This window comes from Bipolaris oryzae, assembly GCF_000523455.1.
Source record: "Bipolaris oryzae ATCC 44560 unplaced genomic scaffold scaffold_2, whole genome shotgun sequence".
Classification (NCBI taxonomy): Eukaryota; Fungi; Ascomycota; class Dothideomycetes; order Pleosporales; family Pleosporaceae; genus Bipolaris; species Bipolaris oryzae.
Window position 1 is genome coordinate 155,015 of NW_006911278.1, and position 25,290 is coordinate 180,304.

The 25,290-nt window shown below is 52.9% G+C and overlaps 9 protein-coding genes across 9 annotated transcripts; 5 read left to right on the plus strand and 4 right to left on the minus strand.

Moving 5' to 3' along the window:
* Nucleotides 1-961: 961 nt before the first annotated feature.
* COCMIDRAFT_80709 (uncharacterized protein) lies at nt 962-4,346 on the minus strand (the record flags this gene model as incomplete). The annotated part of the gene is made up of 2 exons (XM_007684395.1): nt 962-2,077; nt 2,127-4,346. The coding sequence occupies 2 exons, from the start codon at nt 4,344-4,346 to the stop codon at nt 962-964; spliced, it is 3,336 nt and encodes a 1,111-aa protein (XP_007682585.1).
* A 1,387-nt stretch (nt 4,347-5,733) lies between these two features.
* On the plus strand, nt 5,734-6,639 carry COCMIDRAFT_80503 (uncharacterized protein; the record flags this gene model as incomplete). Its single annotated transcript, XM_007684396.1, has 2 exons — nt 5,734-6,108; nt 6,193-6,639. The coding sequence occupies 2 exons, from the start codon at nt 5,734-5,736 to the stop codon at nt 6,637-6,639; spliced, it is 822 nt and encodes a 273-aa protein (XP_007682586.1).
* A 415-nt stretch (nt 6,640-7,054) lies between these two features.
* COCMIDRAFT_21627 (uncharacterized protein) lies at nt 7,055-7,384 on the minus strand (the record flags this gene model as incomplete). The annotated part of the gene is made up of 1 exon (XM_007684324.1): nt 7,055-7,384. The coding sequence occupies one exon, from the start codon at nt 7,382-7,384 to the stop codon at nt 7,055-7,057; it is 330 nt and encodes a 109-aa protein (XP_007682514.1).
* Nucleotides 7,385-7,578: 194 nt separating this feature from the next.
* COCMIDRAFT_21628 (uncharacterized protein) lies at nt 7,579-11,207 on the plus strand (the record flags this gene model as incomplete). Its single annotated transcript, XM_007684325.1, has 3 exons — nt 7,579-7,918; nt 7,979-11,049; nt 11,100-11,207. The coding sequence occupies 3 exons, from the start codon at nt 7,579-7,581 to the stop codon at nt 11,205-11,207; spliced, it is 3,519 nt and encodes a 1,172-aa protein (XP_007682515.1).
* A 2,165-nt stretch (nt 11,208-13,372) lies between these two features.
* On the plus strand, nt 13,373-13,939 carry COCMIDRAFT_80694 (uncharacterized protein; the record flags this gene model as incomplete). Its single annotated transcript, XM_007684397.1, has 2 exons — nt 13,373-13,726; nt 13,775-13,939. Coding segments are annotated over 2 exons (519 nt in total), but the record flags the coding sequence as incomplete, so codon positions are not given.
* Nucleotides 13,940-14,348: 409 nt separating this feature from the next.
* On the plus strand, nt 14,349-15,141 carry COCMIDRAFT_460 (uncharacterized protein; the record flags this gene model as incomplete). The annotated part of the gene is made up of 2 exons (XM_007684301.1): nt 14,349-14,730; nt 14,792-15,141. The coding sequence occupies 2 exons, from the start codon at nt 14,349-14,351 to the stop codon at nt 15,139-15,141; spliced, it is 732 nt and encodes a 243-aa protein (XP_007682491.1).
* Nucleotides 15,142-15,456: 315 nt separating this feature from the next.
* COCMIDRAFT_80825 (uncharacterized protein) lies at nt 15,457-16,809 on the minus strand (the record flags this gene model as incomplete). Its single annotated transcript, XM_007684398.1, has 2 exons — nt 15,457-16,589; nt 16,689-16,809. The coding sequence occupies 2 exons, from the start codon at nt 16,807-16,809 to the stop codon at nt 15,457-15,459; spliced, it is 1,254 nt and encodes a 417-aa protein (XP_007682588.1).
* A 1,297-nt stretch (nt 16,810-18,106) lies between these two features.
* Nucleotides 18,107-19,577, minus strand: COCMIDRAFT_80780 (glycosyltransferase family 34 protein; the record flags this gene model as incomplete). The annotated part of the gene is made up of 3 exons (XM_007684399.1): nt 18,107-18,794; nt 18,842-19,130; nt 19,184-19,577. The coding sequence occupies 3 exons, from the start codon at nt 19,575-19,577 to the stop codon at nt 18,107-18,109; spliced, it is 1,371 nt and encodes a 456-aa protein (XP_007682589.1).
* A 2,027-nt stretch (nt 19,578-21,604) lies between these two features.
* Nucleotides 21,605-24,655, plus strand: COCMIDRAFT_80465 (uncharacterized protein; the record flags this gene model as incomplete). The annotated part of the gene is made up of 1 exon (XM_007684400.1): nt 21,605-24,655. The coding sequence occupies one exon, from the start codon at nt 21,605-21,607 to the stop codon at nt 24,653-24,655; it is 3,051 nt and encodes a 1,016-aa protein (XP_007682590.1).
* Nucleotides 24,656-25,290: the final 635 nt, after the last annotated feature.

Below are 25,290 nucleotides of genomic sequence, written 5' to 3' on the forward strand. Positions count from 1 at the left end.
AGTGGCAGGCAGGCTACTAGAAGCGCGCCGTGCAGCAGAGAAAGCCCGGCCGTTCCCCACGACCGGGCGCACTCGACCCCGCCACAAGGACACGGGACGGGGCTAACGCTGCTGCCACCGGTTCTCTCCAGTATCCTGACCCCCGTTGCCTCGTCTCACCCTGCGACTTGCCCGTCCTCGGCCGCGGGGCCAGTGAGTGTATGTACTCTACGTGCATACTGTCATCTAGTAGAAGTGTACGCACATGAAACATGTATGTAAACATACGCATGTGTACAGAGGCATCAAGCCCCCTCGACACGACGGCTGCTAGCCTAGCTTGCCCGCCCGGAGCACTCTCGATGCGTGGTTAAAGTCCCACCAGTCAGGCGCGGCGGCTGTTGGAGCACGACGGCAAGTAGGCGTGGCGCTTGTTGGCGGCTGTCGCGAGATCGCCATTGGAGACAACGGCCATGCGTCTAGCGTCTTCCCGCACGCTGGGCACGACCAGGGCTCCGGTGGCCTTTTTTTGTTTTGGCAGTTGACGTCAGGACGAGGCAGATATAGTGGTGCTCGCAACATGTGCATGCAGGTGTAGTGTACACAGTAGTATATGTCTCGTCACGTGCCATGACTAACAAGCATCATGCTCACATGGACACAAACAGCAGCTGCTAGGCGGAGCGTGCCTTCCCCAACATATCCCGCACACCGTGCATGCACTGCCCAACTGTGGCGTAGACGCCCATCACAAGTGGCCTGACAAGTGACAACCCTCTCGCGTCGCTGCCCTTACCTAAAAATAGCCCTCTGCGAGGTCCAATATCAATTATCCTCCCGCCTACCCAACCACCACCACCACAACAACAACAACAACAAGGATACGAGCCTATCTACAAACGCCTGCAAATGCAAACGGCGCTCCTATACACTTACAAACCACATAAATGATACAACACGAAAAAAATCCACGCCTCCAACATCACAGCCTGCGCAGTCGCTTGCCAGCCCCCAGCTCAATCGCCGTTCGGCTGTTGAGCATCACCTCCTCATTGCCCCCTTCGGGCGGGTGTGCTTGAATATACTCCCGGCGTATGCGTGCTGCCTCCTTGTCCCAAGTGGCAACCCGCTCCTTGAACTCTACTGCACTTGCCGTCGCATCTTCTCGCGCGTTGCTAGCCTGGTCCACATATGGCTGCTTGACATGCTGCTCTGCCGTCCGCCATTTCAACCCTACTGCATTGCGAATCTCTTGCTTTGGTGCTTTGGCATCAGCATTGCCAGTCTTGGCCCGGTGTGCCTCGTCGCACTCTTGCTTACAAATGTACCAAAAGTCTTTCGTGAACAACAGAAATGGGTTGACGCCTGCCCGCCCGGGCTTGATTGGACGTTCGCCAATCTGCTCCAAAATGGCCCCAATAATGGCTGCTTCGTAGTCTTCGTCGCGCTGCACACGCCCACTCTTGTTCTCTCTTGCTGGCCCCACAGCCGGCTCAAATCGCCGCTTCGACTCTGCAGTCGGAGTCGTCGAAAACTCGGCCTTCATCGCTTTCTTTTCCACAAGCGGACTGGGTATCTCGATCGGCCCTAGTACGTTCTCGGCAACCTCCGCTGCCACTCGGAGGCCTGACAAGTACGCCCCGTGCACAGTCGCAGGATGTGTGCCGCACGTTGCTTCTCCAGCAAAATGCAGCGGGCCGTGTGGCCGTGCCATGACATCGTAATCGCCCGTCTGTGTCTTTGGTCCCACGTATGAGTAGCTGCCTCGAGCAAATGGATCCTTCTTCCACCGCGTCACAATCGCCTCCAACGGGAGTGGCACAGTGTTTGGTGCAAACATTGCATCGAGCCTGTCCGTTACTTCTTTGACGAGCTGGTCGTCCGACGTCGCCTCGGCATAGTGGGCAGCATCGCCTGCCATGAGCGCTACTAGCACTGGCTTTCCGCTCGTTTTTATGCAGTTCCAAAACAGATAGAACCGCCCTCGTCTCGAACAGTACTCCTCGGGTCGCATGCTACCCTCGCGCTCGGCTTCGTTGAGCAGTCCAAACATGTCTCGATCCGGTTCCCAGAAGGCTTTCTCGTACACGAGGATAATCTGTTCATGTCGTGAGAAAGCGTACAGTCGACAGAATAAACAGACCCACCTTGTTCAAAAGCCCAAACCCCATGCGGTCAATCACATCCTGCTTCCAGCTAGGAAGTGGGGGTTCGAACTTGATAGATCCTGATTTGAGTACCCCCAGCGGTGTAGTGAGGACAACATGATCAGCTTCAAATGATTCGCCATTGGTGCATTCGATTCTGACAGCCTTGCCAAGTCGCTGCTCTTCCGTGTTGTAGTGGACAGTCTTGATAGCCGTGCTGAACCGTACGTCTAGCTTGCTAGGACATTGCCACAACCCGCGCGGAACCTGCTGATAACCCCCAATTACCTGACTGTGCTCGCCTTCGAATTCGTTTCCTATGTCCTGGTCCCAACCGCTCAAACTGAGCTGGTTCACACTCACAGCGTTTGCGTATTCGAGGTTGGCATGGTGCCAGCTGAGCAGGCGCATGTCTCTGGGCTTCAAGTCGACAAGTGACTGGTATTGTCGAAGTCCCTCATCCATTGTCTGCCCTAATGTCGGGTATTCCGATGCCTTTGCAATCGTATCGAGGTCCAATGTTTTGTCGTCTGTCACGCCATCCTTCAGTTTCCATCCCATGTCTTGTACCGTCTTTGCGGCTGTGACATCAGGATCGAAGCCAGCGCTCAACTGGTATGCTCTCCCCGCCAGTTTTTCTATCCCCGTGGTCGGCTTCTCTTGCTTTGTCGATGCTGCACTTATTGCATCTGCTGGCAAAGGGGCCTCAGACTCTTCTAGCTCGGCAATGGTAGGCCCACCAACGTCAGCTGGCTCGCGGCCAAATGCCATCAAGTTGCGGTCACCCTCTACTGTCCTGTGAGCAGTAGGTTTGTTTCGAAATGCTGCCGCCCGTTCCAGTACATCGTTGTACAGCTTTTCCACCAGTATGTCTTGACTTCTCTCGACAACCGTGCCATCATAATCGTAGAGTATCGTATTGTCTCGTAGGCCATGATAAGGTAAGCCCAATTGACCTCGAATTATTGCGTTCAGCGGGTTGCCGTGTTCGTATCCTGTAACGATCTGAGCACCCATTTCAGCTGTGCAACGATTTCCAGGTGGGAGTGTAGAACCGGATTGATTCAAAAAAGGATGTGAATACACGCGACCACCCACACGTGGACGAGCTTCGAGGATGATAATCTTTGGTGGCCGCTCTCCCGCATCTGTTAGTTGATCTCCAAGTTGGGCAAAAATTCCTTCCAGGTGCCGAGCGCAACCTAGTCCCGACATGCCTGCACCAACTACAACGATCGTCCGTCTTGTTGCAGTCTTTACTTTGCATTTCAACAGAGTACCAGCATTATTCGGCACTTCAGCGCAGCCAAAGTTGATGTATCCATGTCTCATAAGCCATAGATATGCCACCTTTGCGAGCCCAAAGTAGCGTTTGTCACGGGCGCACCCTGCAGCTTCTGTGAGAGAGACGTATACCAGAGGGTTACGATGCCACAAGCGTAGGATCGCGTTTCTAATGTTCAGATAAATCGTGACCTGAGCGTGAGTGACATGCTCACGTAAAAGCTTGTACTCGGCGGGGTGTAGAGTGAATGGATTGAGCCGGCTGTTCTCTGCTGCTAGAATGCACTGCCGGCCGAATTCGGGCCATGAAACATGTGCAGGTATGCTAGAACTTGCCTTCATCTCGGCAGCCTTCCCTTTTACAGGGAGAGAATTTGTCCTGCGATGCTTCTTTGGCTGTTCGTGTGATTGTGGAAGCTCAGGAGTCGAAGATGTTTGTGATTCGCCACTCAGACTATGTGGTGTGCCTGCCATGAATGCGCCATCTCTCCGATGCTTCTTTGCTGATGAATGAGCTTTCGTGTCGTTCTCGTTGATGGACGTATGTGAAGAGACGGGGTTTTGATAAGAGGATTGTTTTCTCTGGGTGCTTGTCATGCCGTTAACAGCCGAGTTTGGAGTAAATGGATGCTGCAGTGGCGAAGGAGTGTAGTTTGTCGTGTATCCATTTGCCAATGTGCCTGGAGTAGATCCTTCCCCCTCGTGACTTGTGCTGGGTTCTGATGTATCAATCGAGTCGCCGTAGTGCACGGACGATGCACTCGATTCCCGGCCGTAGCCCAAGTTACTAAACCCAGGTATAGGTGCGACACCGCCTTTCAGATGAATACTATCATTGGACATTGGCAATGACAACAGATCATCTTGATTCTGATCGAAGAGGTACGAGCCGTCATCGAGCGCGGTAGGATCGGCTGTGGATGCGATGGAGAACATATTGATAAAGATCCGAGGAGGAAAGACGGGGAGGCACCTGACAGGGAAGCCGCTACAGAGCCGCAATCAGCCGTTGGCCGCACAATCGCAGCGATAAGGTTGTAGCGGGTAGCGGGCGGCGTTGTATTCTGCAAAGCATGAGGGACCTTGTTGAACTTGTAGCGATGGTGGGAGGGTGCAGACAGGTGATGGACGGATGCCCAGACTTATTGGAGGTCAAGGCACGAAAGAAGCGCACCATACCCACCTAGGCAAACTCGGTCGAAACCAACCCGGTCGTTTCTGACTTCAGCCCTCTCCAACTAGCTCAAACATTCTTCCGCGCTCCGTCATCGCGACAATGGATCCGTGTAAAGATTCAGATCGTTGATGCGCAGCTTGGCGTCAACAAAGTGACTGGTTGGCCGTAGCTGACCCCGCTCGTACGGAAGCGAACATTGCTCCAGCACGTCGTGATATAAGCTTCAGCCCCCCCCCCATCAACATTTTCGAAGCTTCTAACGGGAGCACATTGGGTGCAAATTATATGTGCTCAACAGGTTTGGTTGTCTAGGTTGTCGACAGTGACCATCTCATGAAATGTAAGGATCTTGCGGTTGGCCTTTTCGCGCATGTAGGTTTAGACTGGTTCCTGTTCGGATGACAGCTGATGAACATGTGTAGAAACCAACTCTCCTTCGCAAGCCAGCCTCCATCTCAAACCGTACTGCGTTCACAACACCCCTATAAGCCGAACATTGCCACCTGTCCTGTGTACACCAATCATTGCCTTTAGCCTTTCCGACCGTACATCTTGACGCGTGCCCATCCTTAAAGTAGAGAGAAAGACATATGAGATATTACTGATATCTCAGGAGAATATATGTCAGCCAGTGCGATTAAACCACCAGTTCTCCATCTGACATGGTGAGCTGATGATATAGTGTGGGCTCATACAAAGTAATTGTAATAGGATCTCGGCTCTTGAAGCTCATCTGACAACGAGATTCGTCTCATGTGATATACCTCTACCCGGTATGATATCAAGATATTAAGGCACTCCAGAGTATCAAGTGGCAACCATGGAATATTTGCGCATGATATATTTCAATCTTGCCATTTGACCCTGTCGCCTTGCCATGTGTTTCGTCTTCACTATCATGCCGCTTTTTGGGGGGGGCTTGGCGACGAAATCGCAGACCTAAGCTTGTTCACTTTTCCTCATTTCACAATCATATCAATTCCGCATAAAAACCATCAGATCTTTTGGTGGAATAAAATCACGTGCTCGACTACGCTAGCTAATCCCCGTAGGGTTAACGCAGTATCGCTTCAGCCGACCCGTCGGCTTTCGTCGTCTGCCCAGACAACCCTTTCCCCGCGACCTCGCATTTAAGGAAGAAGAAAGATGCGATGGCCCTGGTCAGGCAACGATGATGACGGCGAAAAGAAGAGCGGCCTTTCTTCATGGACCGCGCCAACAAAGTCGGGTGGTTTTGCAGGGTCATGGACTGAGCCGCAGACCCTAATTCCGTCTCTTGCGCTAACAGCATCACTGGTTGCTGCGCTCCGTTTTTACAAGGCCTATCTACGAAGAATACCAACAGTGAACCACATCAAACCGGACTACTTCCGTCGCAGAAGTCTATTTGGCCAAGTCACGAGTGTAGGAGACGCGGATAATTTCAGATTTTACCACACGCCTGGCGGTAGAATAGCAGGATGGGGATGGCTACCTTGGAAGAGGGTGCCTACTACGAAAGAGACTTTGGCTCAGCAGACAGTGAGTATCAATCGGGTCCTGAGCCCGAACTGCACTGTCCCAGGCTTACGTGGCCATCAGATATATAACTAACTGAACCAACAGCTTCATATACGCATCGCTGGAGTGGACGCGCCTGAACTTGCACACTGGGGCCGAGAGGCTCAGCCTTTTGCAAAGGAAGCCCAAGACTGGCTCATCGGCCTTATCCTCCATCGCCGAGTACGCGCATACATATATAGACGTGACCAGTACGACCGCGTGGTAGCCCAAGTTTATGTCCGCCGATGGTTCTTCAAGAAAGATGTGGGGTTGGAGATGTTAAAGGCAGGATTGGCGACGATATACGAAGCCAAGTCAGGAGCAGAGTTTGGAACTGCTGAAGACCAGTACCGTGCAGCAGAGAAGAAGGCTCGAGAGGATCAGGTTGGAATGTGGGCTAAGCCGAGTCCGAGGCAGCGACTGGGCGGCGTACCAAAGAAAGCATTAGAGAGCCCGCGGGAGTACAAGGCGCGGCATGCAGCAGCAGACAAAGCAAAAAAAGCAGGGTGAGATGAGTCTACCGCGAGGAGAACGCGACACGTCCATGTACTAGACACGGGAGGAGATTGGCGCTGCGATCGAGGCAGTCTCACTCATGGCATCGGCTCGATGTTAGCGAGCAATATTTCGCCGTACTACGGGCCGAGGACTCCACAAAGCTTCTCAAAAAACTTGGAGTCCATCGATGACTGTACTGTTGCGGTTGCAAAATCTGTCAATGTTGTTAGCTAGCTCCACGAGGCCGTCAGGAAATAGTTTAGGGTTGGTCGGGCAACGAATCATGCTAAATGACCTGGGGGGAAATACGACTACCCATGAAGCGTGCCCGAGTCTCAAAGTAGTAATGCAATGTCGATGCAAGTGCGCCAAGACACACAGGCTAGTACCCGTGTGACTGTATTGAGAAAAGTTCTGCAAGACGATGTCAAAAATTCTGCTCATCGGCGCGCTGTGTGCTAGAGGATGGAGATCGATCTTCGGCGCCGTAATCGGTCCTCCGCATGGGGGGGTTCTTGGTGACAAGACGGGACAATGGAGAGGCGGGTAGACTGGCAGCGGACTGGATCGTGCGTCTTGACTGAGTCACCATGTGTAGACGGGCGAACATTTGAATGCGCAATGCCAGCGTGGAATTGAAGCATTTCACCTCCCTCTCCATTGCGTAGTTGGTGATCGCCGACGGTCTTATCTGAGCGTTATCGGAGATAGCCTGATTGGTCCGTTGTGCACCATTGGATTTTTTTGGCTGCCGCATCGCAGCTTTCTCCACAGATTGTTCATAAACCTTGAGGGAGTCATTTGTGCTCTGGCTCCGCTAGGGTCGAGCTATACTTCTTCAATTCCCCCCGCCGGTCACAGAGCGACTTTTTTTCAGCGCGTGCGTCGCCTTTCTTTGTCGCTCCCATCTTCAACGAGCTCACAGCCCTCAAGCCGCTTGTCCGCCTGCAAATGGCTCTCTGCGGGCGTCTAGCACGTCGCGTACCTACCCTCACAGGTCAAACTCGCTCATTGGCATCTTCTGCATGCTCGCGAAACTTCACAACCCGCGCTGCTCGCCCTCTGACTTCTCTCCGCTCCAGCACTGAGTCACCTGCGGTTTACCGGCAACTGCGGGCATTCACAAAGGTCGCGTCAACATGGAATAAGACACAGACAGCGCCCAGTGCCGAGGCGTATCTCAAGAGCGGCGTCATTTCTGGCGCACAGGATCTTGTCGACGTAAAAAAAGTCCTGGTCATTGGCAGTGGTGGTCTCAGCATTGGCCAGGCCGGAGAGTTTGACTACTCAGGTGCGCAAATACCACTAAACACAATTACACACAAATAATCATATGCTCATTGGATTGCAGGTTCACAGGCGCTCAAGGCTCTGAGGGAAGCCGGTGTCAAGTCCGTGCTGCTCAACCCTAATATTGCTACTATCCAAACATCCCACGTGCTCGCCGATGAAATCTACTACTTGCCTGTAACTCCCGAATACGCCGAATATGTCATCCAGAAGGAGAAGCCTGACGGAATCTTCCTCAGCTTTGGTGGTCAAACTGCATTGAACCTGGGTGTCCAGATGGATGCCAAGGGCATTTTTGAAAAATACGGTGTCAAGGTACTCGGTACTAGCGTCCAGACTCTCAAGACGAGCGAGGACCGTGATCTCTTCGCGCGCGCTTTGGAAGAAATCAATATTCCCATTGCCAAGTCAATTGCCGTCTCCACGGTGGACGAGGCATTGGATGCTGCTGAAAAGGTCGGATACCCCATCATTGTTCGTGCTGCATATGCACTGGGTGGTCTTGGTTCTGGTTTTGCAAACAACCCCGAAGAGCTGAAAAACTTGTCGGCTCGTTCGCTCACGCTGTCACCCCAAATCTTGGTCGAGAAGTCGCTCAAGGGCTGGAAGGAGGCCGAGTATGAGGTTGTGCGTGATGCAAGCGACAACTGCATTACAGTCTGCAACATGGAAAACTTTGATCCTCTTGGTGTCCATACGGGTGACAGTATCGTTGTATCGCCGAGTCAAACATTCAGCGACGAGGAATACCATATGCTCCGATCTGCGTCCATCAAGATTGTCCGGCATTTGGGAGTTGTCGGAGAGTGCAACGTACAGTACTGCCTGCAGCCAGATGGTCTCGATTACCGTGTCATTGAAGTCAACGCTCGTCTGTCTCGTTCATCTGCATTGGCCTCCAAAGCGACTGGTTACCCTCTAGCTTACACCGCAGCCAAGATTGGTCTTGGACACACTCTGCCTGAACTACCAAATGCCGTCACCAAGACCACAACCGCAAACTTCGAGCCCAGTCTGGACTATGTTGTCACCAAGATGCCTCGATGGGATCTCAGCAAGTTCCAGAACGTCAAGCGTGACATCGGCAGCTCTATGAAGTCGGTCGGCGAGGTTATGGCTATTGGACGCACTTTTGAAGAGTCTTTCCAAAAGGCCTGCCGACAAGTCGACCCCAAGTACCTTGGTTTCCAGGGCGAAAAGTACGGCGAGAACCTCGATGAAGAGCTCAAGAACCCTACTGATCGCCGATGGCTTGCTGTTGGTCAAGCTCTATTCCATGAAGGCTACTCCGTTGATAAGGTTCACGATCTCACTAAGATTGACAAATGGTTCTTGCACAAGCTCCAAAACATTGTTGATTGCACCAAGGAACTTGAGAACATTGGCAGCCTATTTGGCCTTAAGAAGGAGATTATCCTCAAGGCTAAGAAGCTTGGTTTCTCTGACAAGCAGATTGCAAAGGCAGTTAACAGCACAGAAGACGAGGTCCGCGCCCGCAGAACCGGCTTTGGAATCAGGCCATGGGTCAAGCGTATTGATACCTTGGCTGCTGAGTTCCCTGCGAACACGAACTATCTTTACACTACATACAACGCCTCGTCACACGATGTTACCTTTGATGACCATGGTGTCATCGTTCTTGGTAGCGGTGTCTACCGCATTGGAAGCTCTGTCGAGTTCGATTGGTGTGCTGTCAATGCTACCCGCTCCCTCAACGCACTTGGCAAGAAGACTGTCATGATCAACTACAACCCAGAGACCTACAGTACGGATTTTGACGTCGCCGACAAGCTCTACTTCGAAGAGCTCAGCTATGAGCGTGTGATGGATATCTACGAGCTCGAAACCGCCAGCGGAGTTGTCGTCTCTGTCGGTGGTCAGCTTCCCCAGAACATTGCTCTAAAGCTGCAGGAGTCTGGCAAGGCCAAGGTTCTCGGAACTGATCCTGCAGATATCGACAAGGCCGAAGATCGTCACAAGTTCTCTTCTATTCTGGACTCAATTGGTGTAGACCAACCGGCTTGGAAGGAACTTACTTCTTACGAGGATGCAAAGAAGTTTGCAAGCTCTGTTGGATATCCAGTTCTTGTCCGCCCATCGTACGTCCTTTCTGGTGCTGCCATGACTGTCATCCGTGGTGAGGATGAACTGAAGGAGAAGCTCCTCGCTGCCTCCAACGTGTCACCCGACCACCCGGTCGTCATTACCAAGTTCATTGATGGAGCTCAAGAAATTGATTGCGATGCTGTTGCTTCCAACGGAAATGTCCTTGTTCATGCGGTCAGCGAGCATGTTGAGAACGCCGGTGTTCACTCTGGTGATGCCACCCTTGTACTGCCGCCAGTCAACCTTGACAAGCGCATTCAAGAGCGTGTCAAGGAGATTGCCGACAAGGTTGCCAAGGCCTGGAACATCACTGGTCCTTTCAACATGCAAATCATCAAGGAGGAAGTCGAGGGCTCTGAGCCGAACCTCAAGGTCATCGAGTGCAACCTCCGTGCTTCTCGTTCCTTCCCCTTTGTCAGCAAGGTTCTTGGTACCAACTTCATTGATGTTGCTACAAAGGCTCTTGTCGGCCGTGACGTCCCTGAGCCTACTGATCTCATGGCTGTGGAGAGGAACTACCTCGCCACTAAGGTCCCTCAATTCTCCTGGACCAGGTTGGCTGGTGCTGACCCCTACCTCGGCGTAGAGATGTCGTCTACTGGTGAGATGGCCTGTTTTGGTAAGGACCTTGTCGAGGCCTACTGGGCATCTGCGCAATCGCAAATGAACTTCCGCCTTCCCCAGCCTGGTGAAGGTCTCTTGTTCGGTGGTGATGTCACTCCTGGCTCATTACACTCCAACTCTCTGATCCAGATTGCCAAGTATGTGCACGCGCTTGGCTACAGGTTCCTTGCTGCCAACAAGGAAGTGAAGGAGCTTCTAGAGAAGAACACAGAGGGCCTCACTGTCGATGTCATCGAGTTCCCCAAAGATGACAAGAGGAAGCTGCGCGAGGTGTTTGAGAAGAACAACATCCGCGGTTGCTTCAACCTGGCCAAGTACAGGGCGAACGGCCTGTTCGACGAGGACTACGTTATGAGGAGGAACGCCGTCGACTTTGGTGTACCACTGTTTATGGAGCCCAAGGTGAGTCTTTCTGCTTTTTACTAATAAATCTGGAAGCTAACTTGCTGCAGACTGCCGTCCTGTTTGCTCAATGTATGAGCGAGAAGCTACCCAAGAAGGAGGGTATCCCAAGCGAGGTCAGGTCGTGGAGTGACTTCGTTGGTGGCAGGCCACTCTAAACGGATAGCCCAATGCTCAAATCCGACGTGAGGGAGGGAGTGCTGGGGTGTAAGATCTAGCGGAAGCTCGCCCTAATTGGGGCGAATGTCTCATGAAAAGGGGTGGGATAAAAATTATGTTCTAGTGTATACAGCGTTCTCATCATACGGTCAACTGCATTTGCAGTTTGGAGGAGTTGGGATATTCTCTTTACCTCTGGCCCGGTGGAAGTTCTCCATCGCACGTGTGGCTAGGTAACATGAAGACTTATGTAGTTCAATCTGAGCTTGTCATGTTTCAGTGATACTTAGCTTTCACATGTATTGTTCAAGGTGGATCATCGGCTGTTACTCTTTAAATTATGGATTTAATAGATCGAGGCAGGATAGAGATTAGGGGGGCTGTTAGGGAGGAGGGTAGCGTGTATATAGCTATGCTGGTTGTGAGAACGCGCATAAGTCGTGTGAGATTGTTATATCAATCTTGAGTACCAGAGTGACGAGGACTGCTAGGTTCCACTTTGAGAGGGACCTTGCCTCGGTGGATAAGTTTAGCATGGCTTCGACGTATTAGTGTGACAAACTTCGGTATTTATAGCGCGGGGTGGAGATCGCGGATATTTGAACACGCAATCGGTAATACTGTATTCTGTCTGGCGTGGACCCAGCAGGCCATGCCAAGTATGACATTGAAGACGGAGAGATATCTCATTCACGGCTCAATTGGCTGGCGTGACGTTCTGCAGCCGCGTTGGGACACGAATCATGGGCGATGGTCCTGCAGCGTGGTGGTGCAGGCATACGTCATTAGGAGTGGGGCGAGGGGAACCAGGGAGTCTGTGGAGGGGCACCAGGCGCGTGGGAGCTACAGCCGCAGCTGCCATTTAGATACCTTGATTTCCTGCTTTTGTGAACTCATCTCCCTTTTATCTTTTCTCACAACTCAATTGAACCTCAATCAGCATCAACATTCAATTCCTTTGCATAGTAAGTTGTTTCTGTTCCTCTATGCATCTGTCACGTTGCCTTGCCATGGCCTTGCGACCTACCCCACAGGCCATTGGACTGCCCCTGTAGATCCAAACGAACTCAACATAAGCTGCAAGCATCTCACATGAACTGGCAAGCTTAATTTGGTCCCTTACACGGCGTGCTTAGACCCTGCCTTACCCACTCAACCCTTCCCACTACACTCTACTGACGCTGGACCAGTTCTCCACAATCTAACAATGTCTTACAACAACGATCGCAGCGAGTACGGTCAGCAGTCTGGCCGGTCCCAGGAGGGATACTCCGGGGGCGGCGGAAGCGGCTATGGTGATGACAACAGATCAGGCGGCTATGGTGGCAGCTCGGGTCGCGACAATGATAATGACCGCACTTCCGGAGGCTACGGAGGCAGCTCAGGGCGTCGTAACTCCAACGATCGCACCTCAAGTGGTTATGGGGGACGTGACAATGACAATGACCGTCCATCTGGCGGTTACGGAAGCTCAGGACGTGACAACGACAACGACCGCCCGTCAGGTGGTTACGGAGGTAGCTCAGGCCGCAATGATGACAGCGACCGCCCATCAGGAGGCTATGGGGGCGGCTCAAGACGTGATGATGACAATGACCGCCCGTCTGGTGGTTACGGAGGCGGTTCAAGGCGTGACGATGACAACGACCGCCCGTCAGGTGGTTATGGAGGCAGCTCAGGAGGTAACTATGGGAGCGGCTCAAGACGTGACGACGATAATGATCGCCCGTCCGGAGGCTACGGTGGTAGCTCAAGACGTGATGATGACAACGATCGCCCGTCTGGTGGTTATGGTGGTAGCTCAGGAGGCAACTACGGAGGTAGCTCCAGGCGCGATGATGACAATGACCGTCCATCAGGAGGCTATGGTGGCGGCTCAAGACGCGACGACAACGATCGCCCATCGGGAGGTTACGGAGGTAGCTCAGGAGGCGGTTATGGAGGTAAATCTGGACGTGATGATGACAACGATCGTCCGTCTGGGGGTTACGGAGGCAGCTCGGGAGGTAACTATGGGAGCGGCTCAAGACGTGACGACGATAACGACCGCCCATCGGGAGGCTATGGAGGCAGCTCAGGAGGACACAGCGGATCAGGTAATCAGGGAGGCCAGCACTCTACTGGCACGTCGTACGGCGGAGGAGGTGCTCATGGTGGATCCTCCGACGACTTCTCTGGCGCAGCTCAGCATGCTGCGTCTGAATACGGTAGCGGCGGTGACTCCAGCCTGTTTACCAGTGCTCTTGGTATGCTGGCTGGCAACAAGAACAGCTACCAGAATGAGAGTGTAGACGAAGATGATGCGGTCAAGCAGCATGAGAAGTTCTATGGCAACGGTGGCAGCGGAGGTGGTCAAGCCAGCTCGAACAATGTTGGCGCTGCTGCCGCTATGCAGGCATTGAAGATGTTTAACAACAGCAGTAATGAGGATGCTAAGGGTGGTCAGAACAAGTTCATCGGCATGGCCATGGGCCAGGCTGCCCAGCTGTTTGATAAGCAACAGAGCCAGGGCAACACGGTAGGCGCTGACTGACCCGATTATCGAAACACCAACTGACAAAAGTAGGACGCTAGCGCTACCAAGCAAGATGCCATTGTTCAGGCCGGAAAGTTTGCACTCCAGTTCTACATGAAGTCACAGATGGGTGGCGGAAGTGGCGGAAGTGGCGGCGGCTCTGACAGCGCTCTTGGTGGTGTGTTGAACATGGCCAGCAAGTTCATGTCAAAGTAAAGTGATCAGATGCTATTTTGCCCGGTTTATATAGCAATGCTACTGTAGTAATCAATGAGGTCATATATTTTGTGCAACAGTGCCTCCATGGTGTATGGCGAGGTCGAAGTGTAAAAATAAAAATAAAAACAGCATTAGTGAGAGCGACTGTAGTTTTGGGGTTTGGTGTTGGAATCAAGGAAATGCGACGGTCCGATGCGATGATCCGAGCTCATCCCTACGCCAAAGCTTCCTGTGACGCACTTGGAGACCAACCTTATACGCATCACTATGCTCCACCGGTCTTATCGGTAGAAAGTATGGTCAGATATAGCGCCCTGGCTCTGCACCCATTGATCGTGACTGATAACAGTTCCTGGCTATGGATATTGTCTTTGTTACTACAGAACTTACTTCGCAGACCTGATTCATGAGTGACCCTCCACCATCTCGTGCCCCACCCATACCGCCTCTTGATCTCCCCTCAGCAGCCCTACATATTCACAGCCGTACACGGAACGAACAGCACCCAGATTCTGAAGTTGCGGTACACCATGAACAGCAGCGCGTTGCAAAAGAGCTGGAGTCCGTGAGGCGCAGGGGAGTTGCAACACCAAGTGAAGCAAATGCAGATAACGTACCGAGAGACGACGAGTTGAGCCGTTATGCCAGCACGCAACCAGATGTGCCTCAAGAGACGGAAGATAGTAACGCATCACAGTGTAGGACCCGATTCTACGACCCAGTCACCAAGTTCTGGAGCACACAGATAAGTCTGACCATAGAAGAGGGATCGCTGAGAGACCACCTGGGTACGTCTTCATCATGTTATCCAAAAAAAATATACAAACTAACGAGGCCCCCCTCCCGAAGCACTCGAGCGTACCTTCCTCGGCTACCTGCGTACCTCACTCCTCCTCGTAGTAACGGGTGTGGCTATCGCCCAGCTTTTCCGGCTGCAGCATAGTCCGCATCCGCATCCTCAGTTTGGCTTCTACAAGATAGGGAAGCCACTGTCTGCAACGTTCATTTGCATGGGTATCGCGGTTGTGCTGATCGGGGCGATACGGTTCTGGAGATTACAGAATGCGTTGGTGAGGGGCAAGGCCATAGCTGCGGGGTGGGAAGTCAATCTGGTGATGGGCTTGGTTGGGTCCTTGATGCTGGCGACGTTTGGGCTTATTTTGGGGGTTGATATTGACAAGGTGTATTTTGGAGGGTGACTTGGAATGCCCATGTTAGTACCATCTTGAAGACAATGGAAAGGAAAGAAGGAAAAAGTGTAGCAGTCGGAATATCCAGAAAATAAAATGGTATTGGAGCTATCAACGCAACCCAAGTCTCGAGTTGCAAGATTTGTCTCTACCATGGCGCAAATCAAGCCAAACGCCCATCTAGCGCCATGCCGCGTGATATCGATATTACAAACTGTATATAGCGAAGATGAAAAAAATATATAGAAGAACGCCAGCCTTGACCCCATCCATATTTGTGCGTGCTACATGCCATGTAATCATTTCGTGAACATCGTCAAACACTTAGACGCGAATGCCTGCGCCGGAACCCCATCTCAACTTTCTCAAACCCAAGCCGGTACCCTTCATGCCAGATACGGCCTCCTTGCCACAACGTCCAGCGTCTACACCTGCAGCACCAACCTGGCCAAGAGCCTCTGCGTGGCCTGCTTCTTTGCCAGCAACATAGCCTGCAGAGAAGCCAATAGCGCTTACGAGGACTACAACACCAGCACTCACAACCCAAGTGAGCAGGGTTGGGCTAATCTCCTCGATAAGCGGACCCGACTTGCGCACCTTTCTGACTGCGCGGCGGTCCTTGCTGCCACTTCGTGCGGCTGTCATGGGCGGGTTTGCTTTACGCTTGGGCTTCTCGGAGGGGCTGCTGCTGGTACTGCGTGGGGATGAGGTGGACTCCTCGGATATGTTGCCCAAAGCTACAGACTCGGGTACCATGCGGAGCGACGTCGGATCAACTCGAGTGGAAGAGGGCGGGGCTGTACGTGGTTGCCCCGGCTTGGGTAGTCCTCGCACCGCTGCTGCTGCAGACAACAAAGTCGACAGGCTGGCGCGCAGAGCTTCGTCGTGGTCGGGTTGATAGTTGGGTGCTACAGCGTTGAAGGGAGTGTGCTGAGGATAAGACTGCTGACGCTGCCCAGTTGGCCTCACAGCTCTACGAGGCGTGTACAGTGTGCCAGAGTGTGATCGGATGGCTTGTTGTGCGTTTGGACGCGAGAAGGCGTTCGGCCGTGGCTGAAACTCGCGTCGTGTAGAGCGTGGATAGTTGACAGCAGTTGCATTCTCGTCGTCGTCGTCTTCTCTGTCTGACAGGGTTTCCGAAGATGCCACTGAGAGTGGGCTTCGGGACGAAGGGTCGTGTCTCAGTGGGGACAGACCAAGGGCCTCATTTGAAGATGTCATGACGCGGTCGGACTCGCTCTCGCTCTCTTCATACTCCTCCTGGCTGCTGTTTCCCCCTGCCGCTGTAACCCTGTGTCCAGTTCCTATGGAGAACTGGCCACCGCCTCGTGAGCGCCTGTTCTGCCGCCTGTGTAGTGTTGAGTCGTGCTGTACCGTAAGACCAGTCGTAATGATCTCGTCAGTAGCAGAACACAAAGAGGTCGACGAGGGCCCCGATGCGATATCGATCCATGACTCTGTACACTTGATATAAGCTCATGTTTGAATACACTGATGTGGAAGGGGCAGGGCAGAGAAGGCGTCAAGAATACAGGCAAGTATAGAGATAAACGTACCATCTGAGGGTCTGGCTAGTGACGCAACTGGTCGTGAGGAAGCCATGGTTTGGTCTGGACGATGCGACTCTTCAACACTTGCAAACTGGCGGCCTGGTCGCTGTGGCCGATGGTCGTGCATGGCACCCTTTGAGCTTCAAGGATTCGAGTAGTAACCGGTGTCCGGATACGTCTTTATAAGCTTGGACCCTATCTCTACAGGTGGGGAGATATGCGCTCCAGTGGGCCCCAAGGGCCGTGCCGACTTCGGTTCTTTGTTCGGACTCGAGGTATCGAGGCGCAGTAGATCTAGGACGACGGTAGGCAAGGGCGACTGCGAAACAGCAGACGACGGTATAGAGCTATACAAAATGAGGCTCCAGAGGTCTCGGGGCTGTGCCGTCAAGTCACTACGACGGCAGCAGGAGATAAGCGTGGAGTTAGGAGCGCGCTGACGCTACCTGTACGGTTTCCCCAGCTTGCGCACGGCCTGAAAGGGGGAACGTGGGTTGTGGTTGTCGCGTTGGGCGAAGCCTAAAAGAAACGCAACCAAAACGAAGGTTGGTGGTGGACTCAATAGGGCTTCAACCTGAGGAGAGGAAAGTAGAGATGGAGTCGGAGAAGGCAGTCGGCTGCTCGTCCCTGGCCCCGTGTCCCGTGTGCTGGCGTATGACCATTGGCAAGAGGACGTGGGAGATGGACGAATCAGGCGCCGCTCATCAACCTACCCCTTTGGAGTCGTGGGATCTGTGCATGCTCACCTGCGTGCATACGGGACATGTGCATGTACATCTTGAGGTCGTCTGCCACTGGACTGACGTTTTTTGAGACAGCCGTGCAAGCCCGTAGTCCTTTGCTCTGCGAGCGACCCAGTGACTTTCCCTATCATCGCAACGAGGTGCTTTCTCCAGACTTGCACCTCAGACGCCATCAATCACGTCATCATGCTGCAAAAGTCACGAGATATGCAATGTGTGGACTCGATGTCGACAACTTGCTTCTATCTTGCAGGGTTTCCAAACAAGCAGACATGCTGCAGAGAACTAGGGTACCTAGATAACCTCGACAACCAATACCGTCACCCCAACAAGCCCTGGGAATGGCGGGGGCTTGCGTGCGGAGAAGCTGGTCAAAGGACGACGATGATTTGACTTCGAGGCAACGTTCGGACCCAACAAATAACATTTGTAGAAATGACAACGCCACATTCCATCCGGCTGCCCACCTAATTCCCAAATAGTCAGCCTTGTAGGGGTATAGGTGCATGACGCCAACTCCGGCATTATGTATGCTGAGAGTATGCAGCTCCCAGGGCTGTGCATTCCCGTCCGCGCATCAGTATTATTGTAAACCCATAAGCCGAATCCTGGCCTTCATCAAAATGCGAGAAATTTCAGAAATACACTCGATACCGCCTTGGATACATCGTCGATTGCCATTTAGTTCTTCTTCTCTTCTTTCTTTCCATCCTTCTTCCCGTCCTTCTTCGGCTTGCTCTTGAACAAGCCCGAGAGGCCGTCCTTGAACTTCTCCCATGGCGTCCTGTTGAGGTGGTTGCTAAGCTCGCGGTATTTGTACATCTCGGCCCAGCAGTCGCGACCCCATTCACAGCCAGCCATATTGACTAGGAAGTCGCGGTCCTTCTCTTGGTAGTGGATGTCGGGGTTGTCGCCCTGCTCACCGCAGGCACCTGGAGGGAAACTCATGATTTGACGCTGCTGGATGAATGCAACGTGGGGACGGATCCAAGGCTGGTTTTGGTACATGTGCTCGAATGCGTCCTGTTCCTTGTGCTCCCATTGCATGTGTTTCTGCTCGTATCCAACAGGATCCCACCAGATATCAAGCAACCTGTCTGTCCAGACGCTTCTCCGCACCATAAACGAGCCCAGATTGAAACCACCGCAATCTTGAGGCACCAGCATGTTCACAGAATCGACTCTGCCATCTCCCACCGGTGACCGTGTTTCGGGATCGAGGTAGTCGTCTGTCAAAGGATGTGTAATGTTGAGAGGGTTGTAAACATTGATATCGCGGTACGTGACGTCTTGCAGCTGCTTGAAAATGTGCTTCTGCAGGGAGTAGGTTGGCTCCATGATGAATGTGTTCGTGTCCAGCCACCAGAACCTGTGCTGTGTGAGCGTTGGTTGCAGCATTGGTTGCAGCATACTTACCATTCAGCATGCGGGTATTTGCGCATGGCATTACGGATCGTGTCCACCTTCTCCCAGCTCTCCCTCCACTCGTGCGCGTAGCGCTTCTTCGTGCTCATGTCAACAATCTCTAATTCGTAGCCCCAGTTCCTGGTATACTTTTTCTTATTCTTAACGCTATCACGCTCAATGGCCCATTCACGGGGACCCTTCCATTCCATGACACCTCCACCTTGATTCGCAGCCAAAATAACGACATATTTGCTGCCGCCACCGAACCATGCTGAACGCCTGTATGCTCGACGTATGGCTACGGGCGTCAGTACCAATAGACAGAATAGAGGATCGAGTGCTGAGACTTACGTGTGTTAAAGTTCCAAAAGAAAAGAAGAAATGTAACCAAAAACAAGATCATGACTCGCTTCCGCAGGCGCCACAGATTCCAGACTATGCCATTGAGAGCCCGCGTGACCTTGTTGCCCTGAGACCTTCCTCGACCAAGTTTTTCCTTGTCGCCATGGTTGAAGGGCAGGCTCATGGATATTTTGCGAAAGTGCTTGCCAAAGAAACCTTGGCCTCTAGGAGTGAAAGCAGGGTAGCCTTTGACCTCGGCACTCCGGGCCTGAGCCGATGCCCAAGTGACATTGTGTGAGGAGGAGCCATTGGGGTATGGGCTGCTCTGTCCGCTGTTATCATAGGGCGTGTTCAAGCCTGGACTCGACCATCCTCCGGGCTGGGGGGAAGAGGACCTAGACATGTCCGCGATGCCTGGGGTACTGGGTATGGTGGGCAGGCCTTCACCCAGGGAGCGGCCCGAGAGACCGCTAGTTGTGCCGAGCCTACTTCGCGATTCGACGATATCGGGGAGGGTGATGTTGGATGGCGCCTGCCTTGCAGCAGATGAGCGCCTTCTCCGTTGGCCAGAGGACGTGGAGAAGGAGGATTGGGAAGCCAGCGTGACGTTGTCTGCGTCTGTAGGCTGGGTGGGTTGTGGAAAAGGCGCACTTGCGCGGCTGACTGCGACGGCGAGCCGGTGAGATAGGATCACAGGTGGCGTTCGGGGGTGGGTCTTTTGGTATTATAGGACAGCTGGCGGGTGTGGTCAAAAGGCGGAAGTAAAGCGGTGGCGCGACGAATTGTCCAATGGAGGCTGCCGTCGGTCGCAATTAACAAAAGGAGGGACAGGAGATATCTCACTCCAAGGGAGAAGACTGGGCGACGGTGGGAAAGGAGATTCTCGCGATAACCAAATTGCTGTCGAGTTCGCTGCTTGGCGTATACGTGAAAGGAGGGCCGCTAATTAGGCTAGACCTCCCCACTTCGCATTGCGCAGGTTGCTCTCTACCGCTCTATGCTGTCCCACAGCGACAATCGAGGGATGGACGAGAAAGCGATGGGCTGCGTGGCGGTGTGCAGAGGGTGAAGAAAAGAAGCAGGGGACCTGGTAGCCCAGTGGTGCCCTTTGGTGCGGCACAGCGATAATTATACGTTAGTATATCGGTACATACAGATTTGGATGGTTGCAGGGGACGGTCAATCGGCATACGGGCATTGCGACATGGGCCGTCATAAGCCGCAGGACGTTTTCTTCGGTCCCAGGAAGTGAGATTTGGGTTTCCTACAGGCTCATAGCGCGTCGCAGAACTGCTGTCTGCACTTTGACAGCGCATTCCGAGTGCCAGACGCCTTGTCGAAGCCGGCACGTGACTCGGAACATTTCCCGCGTACTTAGCTCGTGGGTGCATGGGCATGGTGCGCCACAGGGACGAACTGATATGTCCGTCCGACAGGAGGACATTCATATGTGGACTAGGCATGTAAGCGGCTCGTGAACAGGTGGCTTCACCAAGTCCAGCCAGGCAGAACCCAGCGAGCGGGCATCCGATCCGGATCAAGCACGCAATATCGCCATTTGCGTATGTTCTACTGCCATCAGCATGCTGTTGAGAAAAAAAGCATGGCAGGCTCCATCCGACTTTGTAGCGAGCAAGCCGTGCACACCAAAACCCTTCCTGGTCGGGCGCATACAGACGGGCCCTGGACAGCACTGTAAACTAGCCTGTCTTGGCGGCGCCTTCCTCACCAACCGTTGGGCGCTGTCATGGCTGGCCTGGCGCTTCCATTACCATGTCCTGTCGTCTGACTGGCTCTTCTCCATATTTTGCTGGACACGACGTCCAAGCTACACATCTGGAGCGTCTCAGATCTCGCATAGAGTTGTACATTTCCACCCCAGCGAATCCAGGGCGGCTACGGAGCCTCAAGCCCGCAAACATGGCGCTCGTTATGAAGCAGCTCCACCTGACGGCTCCAATCACCTTCACTCGGTGCCTGTGGACAATGCCTACTCCCACCGACGAGCTTTGACTCAGGGAGACGTGGCGGGCGCTTCTGCCACATCATAGGCCAGAAGGGCCATCCAAGTTGAAGAGCTATACATATTAAGCCATGGCAGTGGTTTGCCAGGTCCGTTAAAGTCGGCCAAAAGATCTGGGGTCGCGTGTCTGTATGACAGCCTCACACATCTCCTTTTTCTGCGTGCTTTCACGTTCTCCGTTGCCTCTTTGCCGCTTTCTTTTCATCGCCCGTCGCCGCTTTGTGTGATTTCATTCGTTTTCGTTGTTCTGCAGTCGCTGTCGCCAGACAATAGCAGCGACAATACCAACGCCACTAATCACCCCAGTTCCCGTTTGAAAAAGCTTTCGTTGACAACCATTCACACCTACTATCTCTTTGGGATTTGGCTTCCCACATCGATTCAAGATACCGACACACAACTCAAACATGACTTCATATGGCCAGCCGCCACTAAGGCCCCTACCTCGATCAACCGATAATGCTAGGCGCCCGTTTGAAAGCGAACAATACGCAGGCGACTCATACCTAAACCGAGCCGATGGGGAGGAACAGATATTAGTACATTTTCATGATGGATTTGATGGAAATGCAACACCTGAGCAACAGACCTGGGACATTGAATCTAATGCTAGAGCACAGCGGATGATCACAAAGCGGAGCTCACGGTCCTTTCCAGGGCGTGCTTCACGACAGAAATCTCGACGGAGAGATCTACTAGGTCGACCGAGCAAGCCGGGCATCACTGTCGACACAAGTTTCACCAGGCACAGGGGCTCGGAACCGCACCAGGTGTTTCCACAAGAATCGGAGAGAGGCAGCGGCTCTGTCCGCAAGTCACCGTGGTTTGGCCTGAGCAGGAATTCAACCAGACACAAAGGTCTGGGAATCACCAAGGGTACACCACAACCAGAACACATGCATCGGAAGAGGCAGAGCGTAGATCGGAACGAAATCGACACTGCTACGTCCATGACTCCTAGCACCAAGTCCTGGCAAGAAATTTCACCTTGGGACCGACGGATTCCAATAGGAATCTCAGTTCCTACCGACAGTATATCCGACTTTAGCTCCCTACAAGCAAATCGGCCGCGTGCTGGGAGTGACACTACTCTGGTAACACCAAGTATCATCATTACCCCTGCGGAAGTGAAATCGGCTTGGTCACCCGACACACCCTTCACAGAGTCGGACTATACACCTAGTATCTATTCTCGCTACCAAACAGCTTTCGACAGATCCAACGTCCCACCGGTCCCCGCTCTACCTGCTGGAATGGCTCAACATCCAGGAGAAGTTTCCAACAATGACATGCGCGGCTCGTCTGGCCACGCTCGAAATGACACACTGGATTCCGCTGGAACTGCGTTCGAAGAGGATGACGATTCCAAACGGAAAGATCGCGTCATGTCCACCAGCACCGTCTTTGAGGAGGATGAAACGCCACTAAGTGCCAGGGCTGCCGAAAACTCGTTGGCCATTGACACATCAATGGTACCTATTCCTCGAGGGTCGCAAGGATGGTGGACCGTCATCACAACTCCATTTGTTGCGACGCCTAAATCGTCAACATGGCCAGATGCTGGACGGTATGGGAATAGTACGCCAGATGTCCCAACTGTACCCATCCAGTATGGCATGAGTAAAGCAGAAGCCTCCACGCCACCCCCCTCGCAAACCAATACGTCGGCAGCTTCAGTAGCCAATGTCCCAGTGAAGTCTGATCCTGAAAAGGCGATGGACCATCAAACACCTCCAGATTCCCACCGCACCGTCGCCTCCCCTCTATCTGCAATGTCTGCCTCACCAGTAGTGGGTACAGCGGCCATTGGAACGGTCTTGATGCCTCGTCAGGTTGAGGAGCCACGCCACATTAATGTCAACATTGAGCTGCAAGATAGGCGGCCGCTAATGGAGAACCAGCCAGTCAGAGCAAACTATCCGCCCGCTGTACAACAAATGCACACGTCAGTAGCAGCACCACAAGTCATGATCACAACCTCTTCTACCACAAACGCCAACGGTTCCTCACAAAGCCTACCAGTGTTCGCTCCACCTCCAAAGGCGGCTCAAAAAGGCTCACATTGGAGCTATGACAACGGCAGTCGTTCTGGTTCCCGAGCATCTTCTCCAGACCTTAAGGGACAGAAGAAACATCGAAAGGTGTGTGATATGACAAGCATATGGCCGTTTGGAAAGAAGCGAAGCCAAAACCCTCAAGACGGAGGTCAAGAGAAGAAAAAGAAGAGAGGAGTATGCTTCTGGGGATGCTGCTGTTGTTTGATATTCTTCATCCTGTTGGCAATCGTTATCCCAGTTGCCGTGGTATTGACAAGGAAAGGCAATGACAATAAGCCCACCGCGACCGAGCCGAAGCCCGACGGCGGCAACCAATGGCTTAATCTACCAGACTACCCTCCTGTGCCTACGGGCCTGCTAACTATTGCGCAACCTGAAGTGGTAGAGGAGGAGAGTGGTTGTGTCGCGCCTACCACACTGTGGAGCTGTGCGCTGCCGAAAGAACTCCAGCAATCTGTTGCGCCGAACAAACCGGACCAGCCCAACTTCAAGATTGAAATCACGTTTGAGAACGGTAGTGCCGCAGAGTTGCCACAGTCTCGACGTGCCAAAAGGGCCTCAAACCCAGTGTCAGCCGGCGCTTTGGTCCGGTCATTGCTTCGCACTCGCGCTACACCCTCGCCATCCCCTGCACCTCCATCAACTAACGATATGAACTTCTTGGGTAAGACGACAGATGGCAACTCTGCTCCTTTTGAAGGCGAAGAGACTGGCTTGTTCATCACCATGAGCGACCCGTCGGCCAATGCATCGGATCTGGTGAAGCGTGCCAATGCAAACGACCCTACAAACATCACTGCTGTGATACCTCCGCCAATGTTGGCTTCTGACGGGACTGCAGCGCCTGCAAACCTGCTTCCCTCGCCTTCTGCACAGCCCCTGCGACTGTACAATCGGGGTAAAGAAGACGAGCATTACGGATTCTACACCTACTTTGATCGATCAATCTTCCTGAAGCAGATCAATGGCACCAATCGTGGTGGAAACCCTGCAGACACGGATGGAGGGAGCTCCAAGGATGCTGCTAAGCTGAGATGCACATACTCACAGACGCGGTTCCTGGTACAGATATGGACTCGCAGCAAAGAGAGCAAGCCATTGTTACAAAAGTCTGCTTCTGGGAGTACAGATGCATTTAAGAGACCAGGCACCTTCCCGTATCCAGTCACCGTCACCATTGATCGCCACGGTGGAGATCCTGCCAAGAAAAACCTCTACTGCTATGAAATGGAGGATGACGGCACGATCAAGAACGAAGAGTCCAAAAAGACATTCCAGTTTGAAGATCGAGCATTCGGAGGCACTCTGGTCAAGGGCACGCAGGGGCAAGGGACAGTCAGTGGGCCCATTGACGGTGGCACTGGCGGTTGTCGTTGCCAATGGCAGAACTGGCTCAACTAAGCCCCGCAAAGCCTACAATTTTCCCTCCTGTTTTCTCGTGTCGAAATAATTTCCTGTTTCATTTGGAGTTTTGCATAGCGTTGGGCCTCGTTTTCTGCCTTCTCGGACGGATGTTTCCGTCTTGACACATAACTCTCATTGTCTTGGTCATCTTCATGACGTTTCCATCAGCAGCATGTCAGGAACATGTACAAGCAAATTATTAATACTCAACCACTAGATGTGACGCGGCTTCGAAGACCGCCTGGTTCTAGATACACCCTTAATACCGATCAGTATCAAAAATGCAATATTATAGACCTCGTTTCGAAGTGGGAATGAATCGTGACTGTCGCGCGAGAGCACTCGAGTGACATGCCAGGACCCGCTCAGGATACAATTGCTCCACAGTGGCTGGACCATTTTTCATGGGGCGGAGGAGACAATCCATGTACCGCCCGTAGTTACCGTGACCCGAACCCAGGGTGCAATAGTCCAAGGGGATAAAATTCAAACGCCGTCCATGGGTTCAGTGGAACAGTGGAACAGTGGCCAATTTTCGAGACCCTGAGAGCATCCACTTAGGGTTGTGGCAAAGGGAAATGTCCTCACTCTGACTTGATACCGGAGGAAGCAGATGTCTTGCTACACCTACA